The sequence below is a fragment of the Cryptomeria japonica genome, chromosome 1 (genome assembly GCF_030272615.1).
Source record: "Cryptomeria japonica chromosome 1, Sugi_1.0, whole genome shotgun sequence".
Taxonomy (NCBI): Eukaryota; Viridiplantae; Streptophyta; class Pinopsida; order Cupressales; family Cupressaceae; genus Cryptomeria; species Cryptomeria japonica.
The window spans coordinates 290,970,178-290,981,743 of record NC_081405.1 but is presented as its reverse complement, the minus strand read 5'-3'; the positions used below and the strand labels follow the sequence as shown (position 1 = coordinate 290,981,743).

Sequence of the window (11,566 nt, the reverse complement as noted above, 5' to 3'; positions counted from 1 at the left end):
CGATTTAGGAATTAACCTTGAATGAAATATTCTTGTGTCGACTTGAATTTCATCTTAGAATACTACCTACAACATATTAGTTTCACAAAATACAAAGGAAATGCTACAGAAAATCCAAACTCAACCAATGAAACTACATGAAATTGATATAAAATAAAAACACTATTATTACCTTCATGATTTGAGTCTCATTGTGTCCTAACTCCACAGTTCCTAGTTGTAGATGATTTTCTCTCAAACAAGCACTGATAGCTTCCAAGATGGCATATGAAGAATGGATTGATAATTGATAGTTAATTGATACTGTGATATGTAATGCAAATGATTTAAAGCTAAATGGTTATGTTAAATAAGAAATGATAAATTGCTAATTGCTTCAAGATAAAAACTCATGGATGCATAAGTTTTACTCAAATTGTTAACTTGAAGATAACTCTTTCTCAACTCAAACTCCTACTTTTATAGACTTTTGAGAGGATAAGATGATGTGTCCTAGATCAATGGTAATGATTAGATCTGCAAGTTTGGATGGCTGTGAGCAAAGGTGAAGGTTGAGAGAAAGGAGGAAGGAGAAGATAAGTGTCACTCAGCTCACCTTGACTGGGTTGCTAACTGGGGGAATCTAGGGATGGTTGGAGAAGATTTAGGTATGAGAGGACAAGTGGACTCAAGTCCTTCCTAAGATGTAGGGATGTTGGAGAGAATATAGAAGATAGTTAAGAATCATACACAACATTTCATTTATTTTGGAAGTTGGAGATAAGAGGCTAATAAATATTTTATTTATTTTAATTTTGTTGAATTAATTTAGCCGCATGATGGATGAGTTGGCAAAGAAAAGATGAAGTGGAGATGGGAGATGAGTTGGAAAAGGGATTAAATAATTAATAAATTATTTAATATTTGAGACTATAGGATAGAAGAATAACCATTAAATATTAGATATTTAATTAATTGATTAGAGGAAAAGGATAAATTAATTAATTAAGAAAATATTTCAATTAAATTAATTAATAGAAAGACATGAAATGAATTAAATAAATTAATCTTTTCAAATTAACTATTTAATAGAAGAATAATTATTAAATAAATATAAAATATTTGTTTAATTGCTCATAGCCATTTTTATGTGTATACAATTGCAAATACTGAATAATTAATGGAAAGATATATCTCATATTTGCAATTGTTGATAATTATGCTTTGCTTTTTGTATGTAATCACATATGTTGTATGAAATGACATGAACATGAAAAAAACCCTAATCACACACATTCTTGCACATGAGTGATGTAATTTTTCTCTAGAATGATTAAATTAAGAATATGTAGCCTTGGAGATCTTTCAAAATGGTTGATGAACACTTCACAGATGCCTTAGGTCGAATGTAGATGAATAGTTTTGATGCTTGGATGAAATTAGGTTGATCAAATATCTTTATATAGGGGTATCTAGGTCAATTATTGATTAGGCCGACCTCCAATGGTCATGCAAAGCTACAAAGTTAATTTCCTACCAAAGAGATAGGGCCCATCTCTCATTTCAAAATAGGGCCCAATTAAGAGGGACCAGGGTCCTTCTCAGTCAAGGACCTTGATTTAGTCGCAGGGAGAAGGATATCCTCCAGGAAATCAATTGGTGGGTGTACATGGAATCGCAATTGGAGTTAAGTCATTCAACAAACCTAGATAGGAGATGAGGGGGAGACACGCTAAAGTAGGGGTACAACACATGAGGTGTAAATTGGCTCGATGATAATTTATGATGCTACAATAAGTATTTTCAACAACGGTAGTGTTAATGATAATTTATATTTCAAATCAAAAGGTGAGAACATTTTAATAGCATTAATTTATGTTGATGATATTATTTTTGGTGGTAATGATGATAGAATGTGTGTATAATTTGTTGAACAAATGCAATTAGATTTTGAAATGTCTATGCTTGGAGAACTTTCTTTCTTTCATGGGTTACATATTTCATAATTAAACAAAGGCATATTTATATTTCGAACAAAAAATGTAAAGGAGATGCTTAAGCAATTCAAGATGGAAGATTGTAAGGCTATTACCACACCAATGGTGACTAGATGTAAATTGAGTAAAAATGATGAATCACCTTATGTTGATCAGACAATCTACAAATCTATGATAAGTAGTCTCCTATACCTAACTGCATCAATTAAAAACATCATGGAAGAAATTTGTATGTTAGCTAGATTTTAATATGCTCCTAAAGAATCTCATGTTTACAGTGTAAAAAGAATTTCTAGGTATCTACAAGGCACCATGAACTTTGTTTTGTGGTATCCTAGAAGTGATGACTTCACTTTAATAACATATATGGTTGTGGATTGGAAATTATGTGTAGATGATAGGACAAGTACCAATAGTGGAGCATTTTCTGTTTGAGATAAATTTGTCCCTTGGTTAAGGAAGAAACATGAATTTATTTCCTTGTCCACTGTTGAAGCTAAGTACATTGTAGTTATTTCATGTTGCACACAAGTCTTATGGATGAAGCAGATCCTCAAGGACATTAAGGTGAACTATGATGAACCCATATCCAATTTGGGTGACAATACAAGCACAATTAATATATGAAAGAACCTAGTCTTGTACATAAGAACTAAACATATTTCTATAAAAGATCACTTCTTAAGATAAAAAGGTTGTTGCTCAAGAAAACAAACAAGAATATGGTGCAACCAAGGATCACATTGTAGACATTTCTACAAAACCCCTTCCCAAGGAGACATGTGAGCTTCTTTGTGAGAAGCTAGGAGTTTTGGCTTCTTCTTCTCTTTGAATCTTCCTACGGAGAGCATCTACCCAAGGATGTAAATGTTTCATCTTCTAACCCTAGATGCTAGAGTTTTGAACCACCCTTTCTCATTGATGTCAAAGTGGGGAGAAATACATAAAAATAAGGACCATAGTGTTTTGAAAGATGAGCAGAGTGCATGCTAAGAAGTAGAGTTCTAAAGAGAGTTTTTCCATCAATGCCATAAAGAGGAGATTGTTAGATTCATTGGTGTTAGTATTGTCATTTATGTCAAAAGAGTTAATTACAGACTCTATTTTGGAACCATTGACATCTAACAATGTTCTCACAACCTGTAGTTTTCCTAAACAAGGTTTAACAAAAGAGAAAGCTAAGCTTTCCCTTCAATAATCAAGTTTTGAATCATAATTTTGAACCATTAGGCTTTGGCTGGGTTTAGCTAACTTGGAGTTTTACCAAAATGGACTCGAAAAAGAACATGTCAAGATTTGTTTTTATTTGTCGAGTTTTGTACCAAAAAGAAGAATCAGTTCTCACAACCTAGAGTTTTTCTGACAAAGGCTTAAGTTGGCTTGTGCAGTCAATTATAAATTGCATCAGCTTTTTGGGTTTGGTTTCGAAACCAAGTTTTGGTTTTGGGTTTAATTTTTGAGTCATGTTTCAAAAGGTTTTTCTCGAAAAGAGAGCATGATATTGAAAAGGTCCATCGAGTTTGGCATAGGTTCTGAAACCAGGTTTTGGTTTTTGGTTAGATTTCTACTAGATTCTTCGACAAGAAAAAGGGTAAAAGGTAAAGAATGAAGCAACTTTGAAATTCAAGTTAGTAATTGGTTTCATGGTTCTAAAATCTGATTAGGTATTTGACAGAGATTATAATTTTGATCTAGTTTGCGCTATAAGTGAATGGGCTAGTTTCATACTAATTAAATGGCTAGTTTGTGGACAACTGAGTAGATGAAATGATCAGTTAGATTTGGGTGATCAGTGTGTGCATGATTAGTTGAATAATCAGTGATTGAGATCGAAGTAAAATGCGTGAGATTGACTAAACTGTGAATGTGGCTGAGATTAAATAATATGTTAATATGCAATTTGTTGCATAATTTGGAACAATTAGTCTGTAATATTATTTTTGTTGTTCATCGAAAGTTAGAAAGAGAAAAATTATGTAAAGTTAATAAAGAGAAACAATTGAATGTGCTGCGTGAGAGAAGAAAGAATGAATTTGTCATAAATGTGCTAGTTACAGAGTGTGTCTATAACATTAATTAATGAATAGGAGTTGTTGCTCTATCATGAATTTTTTTGTAGTTTTCTTAAAGTTGGTGCGTACAAGATATTGAGTTGGTGCTCAGAGCAAGGAGTTGGTGCTTCTTTAGAGTTGGTGTTCTTAAATCAAGGATTTTCTAATTTCTTAGGATTGGTGTTTTTGAATGTTGTAATCAATTTTATATTGTGAGGTTGGATTAGAACATTAGATCGTAGCAACATTTTTCATCCTGATTTTTCCCATCTTAGATTTTTCACCTATATGGCTCTTGTGTGTGAATACTCTCTCATTGTTTAAATCTCTCATAATTATGTTTATTGATGAGGTTGTTTTAAAGAGTCAAAGATTAGAGCCCCTCCCCCTCACTCCCCACTTGAGTGGAAAGGTGTTTTTTGTTGAGAAACATGTGTCTCAACCTTGTAGTCTTTTTCTGGAAAATTCCAGAATTTGTTTGAGATAGTTTTCCACATGTTTATGCATTGGAAAATGGTTAGTGAGTTGTTAAAAATGAGTCTTGTCCATAGTAGAATATAGGTGAGCCATTTTTAGAGCCTTAATGACTCATTTTGTGACTTTTAAGAGGGTCTAAGCTAGGGGACAAAATTATGGCGAGATTACTATTTTAACCTGGTTGTTTTTCCATTTTGGAAATGTAAATGTCAAAAATGGGCACCATGTGGCATGGTGGTTAAGCCCATGGTTTTGTAAAACCACAAGTGGTTTCCAGGTTGTAAAATCACTATAAAAGGAGGGCTTGGAGAGGAGTTTGATAATTGAGTTTTTTGCAAGACTGGATGCTAGAAGGAGTCTCTCTGAGTTCGAGTTGTGGTGATGCGCTCCTGTAAGAACTTGCATTGCAAGTGTATTGTAATCAACTTGATTTGATAATACATTGTGCGAGTTTTGGAGGGTGGGGTTTTTCTCCCAGAAGGGTTTCCCCACGGTAATCACTGTGTTATGTGTTCATTGCTATTTGTTTATGCTTTATTGTGCATTTCCTGATATCTTAGTAATATTTAAGTTGAAAGTTGCATAACCGTCCTTTCAAGATTAGCGTAGGAAGCGTTTCCGCACACCTTTGCTTCCTTACATTTTCAACAAGGATTCAGCCACCCAAAGCCAAGGGAGAGAAATGTTACTCCCAAATTAAAGATCTGGTTTGAATTAGAATGTTGTTTTTCTCCAATTTTGGTTAAGTTTTGTTTCTCCTAGATTTATTTTAAAGAATGGGTATGTTACATTCCAGTACGTTTTTTTTGGTTCAATTATAACTTTGACAAAAAAAGATTGTATCTAGATTGTTGTTTCCTATAACAGATATAACCTAACATAAATGTTGAAGAAATTGCGGAGTAGGACACTCATTTACTCTCCTCTTCACCCACAGGCTTTTCACATGAATGTGACAATAAATTTAAGACATATCAGGCAATATACTTGAACCTGATATGCTTATTGGTGAGAACTTCATCTGGTCATCTTGCACAACACCGTTCTGGCAGGAACTAGGCTGCCATGCAGCTCTGATTTATTATGAGCTCCCTTGCACTTTGTCAAACAATATTAAGTTCTAAATTTCTCAATCAACATTAATAAATTCCTGCTGAGTACCTATGAAAGATAAAAGATTAAACAACACTTACACTATACTGCCAGAGTGATTAACAACAAAAATGTAGCACTCAAAAAAATATAAACATTAGCAATTAAATAAATCTCAGCCCAAAATAGAGTGATCATACACAGCTACACAGCTGCAAATCGAAAAAAATAAATATTACTCGTGTGTAAATTCGCTGTTCAATCTTATGAAAAACATCAAACTACAACTTAAAACTAAACTATGCATACCTGCACTCATGATGCATTGCATGCATTACTAGTACTAAAACTAAAAACTATAAACACATGCATCGATCATGCAAACAGCGCATTGATCATGCATCTTCAGCATATGAGTCTTTAGTGAGGAATGAGGATGCATTACAGCCCTTTGGTTACATAATAAGATATGGTAAGCCATTAAAGACAGCATGGAAGATGGTCAATTTCGCAGTGAAGTCGAAATTGTTGAAACAATTGTATACCTTCCATTGAAACATCTTGTTTATACAATGCCTCTTGTAGCTTTGGCCAATTCATTTGGGATATACCTTGTTCTTTTACTCCACTAGGATCTGAATTTGCCACCTGAATGGTGCGCCAGACAAGTTTACCAAGTGAAGGCGAATCGGAACGTTGTTCGTCTGTACCACTCTCCTGCTCATTAGCAATTCTGTTCCATACCTGTGATATGAAGAAGTGTAGTAGTTTAGATTTAATTTTTCAAATATCAACCATTTTAGAAAATAATCTCTTACTTGTTCTTCTTACCTTGATCAGATGGTTCATTTCATGTTTCCATTGCCAACAAACAAATACCCATGCAACCAATTCCTTCTTCCATGTTGGTAAGCTGTATACGTTTCCTATTAGGGATAGAACATACCATGCGAATTTGTGGTAGCTTAACAAGCGCTTCCACTCTCGGGGAAGTCTCTGGTTTTCTGTTGCAAAACTCATCAACTTATAAAAGACATCAGCTTCTTCTGTCGTATAATTTGGCAGCAATATTTCTCTAATTAACCTTACGCCTTCTGCAGATCTCGATAAATGAAGGCTTTCATTGTGTGGTCGCCTTAGCTTATTTGAAATCCCCTTCGACCAGTGTACTGCTCTTTCAATCATTTCTGTTCAATAGCAGTTTATTTACCAAATCATGTTAATAAGTGAAATAGATAATCATGCAAACCTCAAGCTCTTCTTTTTTAAAATCTACTTTGTTATCTACCTCTACACCTTCGTTTCAATCCATCATCATTTTGCGGTTCCCCTGGAGCAGCCGATGTAACAAAAAGTATTAGTTTAATATTAAACATTTAAATGATAATCAGAATATCTATCGAAATAAAATTTATTTAGTGGTCGTTGCTGGTATTATTTATGGGGGGTTCACTACTCGATTGGTAGCATACCAGATCTGTTTAGAAAATGGATTTAATAATCACCAAAAATGTACATAAAATTGCCAAATATAATCGAGGTCAAACCAACAACAGAAAAATATATATTTTTAAGAAAAGAAAATAATAATAATATTTAATACATGCACCTTGGTTAAAAGCAGAAAATAGAATAATATTTAATACGTTAATATAAAATAAATCCCTATAACATTAGCATTATATTTATTATTCAGTACTACATGTTTAATAATAATTGGTTGAAAATAATCAAATTTAATACATCTACACATCAATAGTTGCAATGAACTGTCAATTAAAGTACCTGCTGGAAGTTCTACTAGACAGGATTGGCTTTTAGTAAAGCTCCTCTTTTCTATATCTGTGGAATGGAGTAAAGATGCAATAAATCAAACAAATCGTATACTAGTGTAGTATAAAGCATTTCTAATTGAAACAAATTACACATATTAAAATAAACCTTATTGAGGTCTGTTTCTAGTGTTACCATTATATGTACTACTATAATGAGTATGTCAGTGATTGTTCTGCACACTTACCTTCTGCTGGGTTTTTATGTCTTAAGTGGTATTCTAGAAACCTATTTGATTCTTGATCTGTGAGCTCTGTCAAGATTAAAGGGATTTGAATAATTTTGCTGATAAACTTATCTGCTAGAACACCACTTTCATCTCCGAAATTTCTCATAATTGCTCTTTCAATCATTTTTTTGTCCATTCCCAGTATGACATTGATTTTGCATTCGGCTAAAACCAGATTTATTACTGATAGCACCTGTGTAACAAATAAAAGAATAGTCTGACCATTTTAAAAAAATGTTAAAAGAATATCCATTAAATGACCAAAAGTGAAATTGAACTTCACATACCTGTAATATGACCTTTTCTTCGTCGTTCGGGGTCTTTGATATAGTTAGGTGTGTACTTCGTATCACTTTCAAAATTTATTTTCCTTTCTTTCTTCACAAGAATGATATACAAACTTAAAAAAACCAAGGTTAATAGATCACGTGTCCTCCTAGCAATGTTTTAACACAATTTTAGCATCTCATAGGTTATTTAGTCCATTATCTCCTGTTCTAACACGGTTACCTTTGTCTATTTTCATTTTTGGATACCTTGAAACCTCTAGTCAGAGAGATCATGTGACTAGAATTTTTCTTTTCCCCGAACTTTATAACCCTCATGCTAACTTTGATAGAAAAATCGAGAACATCGAATAATGACTCAATGGAAAACACCATATGAAGGATCACATGCCTGCAACATAATGTCTATTAGGGCACTATGCATTTTAGCAACATTTCATCTTCAATTTTGATCAATTTTTTCTCAAGGCTATTGATATGAGAAGTAAGTACATTGTAGAAATTTCTCGATGACAAACAACATTCTGTGAGGTCTGGCATGCATCTATTAAGGAGGAATTTCAATTCCTCTTATAGAGGCTAGACTTGGAGGCTAGAGTATTTGCAGAGCGAAGACAAACAGAGAATCAGTGCTAAACTGGAACTCATTCTTGCATTATTAGATGCTACTTGAGAGTTCATTTCATTTTATTTCATCATTGTAATCAAATTGTAAGTCAGTGAGACTTCCCTGAAGGTTTTAGCCTTTCGAGCATTTGTAACTGAGCAGTGAGCCTGAATGCAAGTGCATTCCCTATCTATGTAATATTTATGTACTCATAGCCATAGTATATTAATATTGTGGGTTCCAACCCCACCGTGGTTTTTCCCTTTGCAGGTTTCCACGTAAAATTTTTGGTGTTGTGGATTTGTGTATTCTTTGTTGCATGTTTATGCTTCTTTCTGCTATGCATTGCTAACCTGTGGATAAAGAATAAGTTTGTGGATTAAAAATCCAGTAGATCACTGATTTACCCCCCCTCTCAGTGATCCCTGACTCTAACAATTGGTATCAAAGCCTAGTTCCTCTGAGGAAGCTTAACCGCTCGAGGAAGACTTGGGAGATTGATTCAATGGATTCCAGTTTTCAGAGACAACTCAATATGGCACTTGAGGATCTTGATGTAGCTAGAAGTGAGGTTTGTACCTTGAAGAAGAACCTGAATGATGTTGATGAATTCATTAGTGAGATGAAGTATCAAGCAAGCATTTGTAGAGAAAAGAGGAAGGAATTAATGGACAAGTTGAAGGAGAAAGAAGATCTGATCATGGAATACTAGGAAAAAGCAAATGAAGTTAACAAGCTTGAGAGAGAGAATGCTGCTTTGAAGAATGAGATGCAATCCATTGTGATGAGATTGACTAAGGAGATTTAGGACCAGAAGAAGAATGAAGAAAATATGGAACAATCATTGAAGGAAAGAGTCGTTGAATGCTTTAGGCTTACCTATGAGAATGATCACTTGAAGCTTGAGTTAACACAATCAAGGAATAATGGTCAAGAGCTTGAAAGATAGATTGCTACCTTGAGAGATGAACTTGCTACTACCAATGAATACAAAGATAGATTCAAAGCTAGTTCAACAAGGCTTGATGAGATGTTGGAAAGTCAGAGACATGCAAAGGATATGTGAGGCCTAGGATTTGAGAAAGGTGAATCCTCCGGATGTGGACAAGGCAATGCAAAACCTAATTAGAAGAAGAGAAATAATCCTCCAGTAAGACAACCTAATGTGCATAAATTCAATGGTAGATGTTTTACTTACAACAAGTTTAGTCATATGGCGAGTTAGTGTAGAAGTAGGATGAATAATGGAAGAATGAGAAATAATAATATGATGAACAACATGAATAATGTTTCTACCACTACCTTTACCGGCCAGTGTTCCAAAGGAAAATTCAAAAAAACTTTTAGAAATCAAGAAAACAATCTCCTTGATTTTAGCTTTCTGATTTTCTGGGCCTTTCTCATACTATCTTTTTAATTTCATCCAGTTAACTTAGCGTTCTAGCATGATCTTTGCATGCAACACTCATTCTCATAAATGAAACTCTTAGTTGTCATTTCCTCAATAACCATATCTTGTTAGCAATCTCTGATTGGTCCCGTACATGCCACATCTTCCACATCCCCTTTTTTGTCGTCAAGTCAAACTTGGTCAGACATCCACATGGACCACATCTGTGTATGCATTTGGTAGAATATACATCGTATTCTTAAATGTTCAAACAACACCTGCAGGATGGCGAGACTGTGCACCTTCATCAACTTAACTTGCCTCATGAGATCATCTTTTATTTATCTAGTTGATTGCGGACTGGCAAGGCATGGTGCAAAACACATCATTTGATCTACTATGCAATAAATCCATTTTCACCAAGACACTCAAATGTTACATAAAAAATATTTCATATCACTATAGCACCAAGGGTCGATATGAAGAAAAAATGCTTTGCTAAAATGCAAAGTCTCATCAAAATATAAGATGTCGAGGAGGCTTGATGGATCACTCACCGAAATGCTTGGTGATAAACAAGTTGGGTTTTTCACAACATTTTTTTGAATCTTTAATCGACAATACTTGATTGATCTCCAAAGAAATCAAGGCATCTTGTCGAAATGAAATCTCTCATAAATAAACTTAGGCACACAATGAGTGGTGACAAACACACTGTATAGCCGACATGAAAATCTCCCATTCATTAATGCCAACGCTCGAACCAACACTTCTCCCCTTGCATCTTGAACCTGAAACAACTCTGCATTTATGTGTTTTGACATCAATGACAACTCAATGCCAACAATACCCCACGTACCATAGTTGGCAATGACCAAAAAACTCTAATATCCCCTTTTGGTGAACCAGTAAAGAATGTTTGTGATTATGTTTTATATTTCATATTATCATCAAATTTTAGTGTGAAAATGGATTTTAATGATATTTATTACATTTTAATACTTTAGAGATAAAATATGTCTTTTGTGTATTCATTCAAATCATAGTTGCATAATTATGAAATTTGGGTGAAATTGGGAATAAAAAAATGATTTATTAAATAAATAATTCTATTATTTTTTTTAAAAGGTAAATGATAATGAGGCTTTTACATGGGGAAATAGTTCATTTTGTACACTTAATCTAGTTTTGAATATGGAGTGCTCAAAACCTTCCCATTCTTTAGATTTTTTATTGGATATTCGAGAGAGATATTGTGGGATGATTTTTGTGGATATTCATGCAATAGATTAGGAATGTGACAAATTTTTTTTTACTTGATGGATTTGTTGTGATTCTTTGGAGATTTTCATCTTTTTCATTTTGATGCAAATTTGAGGTAAGAACCTCATATGTTTCTATTTTATTTATTTTTTCAAATCTAGATGTTTGCTAATGAATCAATGAATAAAATAGAACATTTAATTTAAATGCAAACCTTTTCAATTCATTGTGTATTCAATTTGTTATGAGAAAAATCATAAAAGCCCCCATTTCTATAACATTACCATGTCAAAATTTGGATTAAATGTGCAATTTATGAGAACCTAGTGTTCGTAGTACAAAACAAAAAGGTTATTCCTAC

General features: G+C 33.6%; 1 protein-coding gene and 1 long non-coding RNA gene across 2 annotated transcripts; both read right to left on the bottom strand.

Moving 5' to 3' along the window:
• Positions 1–5,800: 5,800 nt before the first annotated feature.
• Positions 5,801–6,824, bottom strand: LOC131857332 (uncharacterized). Its single transcript, XM_059209739.1, has 3 exons — positions 6,428–6,824; positions 6,142–6,340; positions 5,801–5,808 (listed from the first exon to the last, which is right to left on the bottom strand). The coding sequence occupies exons 1-3, from the start codon at positions 6,779–6,781 to the stop codon at positions 5,801–5,803; spliced, it is 561 nt and encodes a 186-aa protein (XP_059065722.1). The 5' UTR covers positions 6,782–6,824.
• A 65-nt stretch (positions 6,825–6,889) lies between these two features.
• Positions 6,890–7,685, bottom strand: LOC131856066 (uncharacterized). The gene is made up of 3 exons (XR_009358169.1): positions 7,617–7,685; positions 7,382–7,438; positions 6,890–6,926 (listed from the first exon to the last, which is right to left on the bottom strand). It is a non-coding gene; the product is annotated as an uncharacterized LOC131856066 (long non-coding RNA).
• Positions 7,686–11,566: the final 3,881 nt, after the last annotated feature.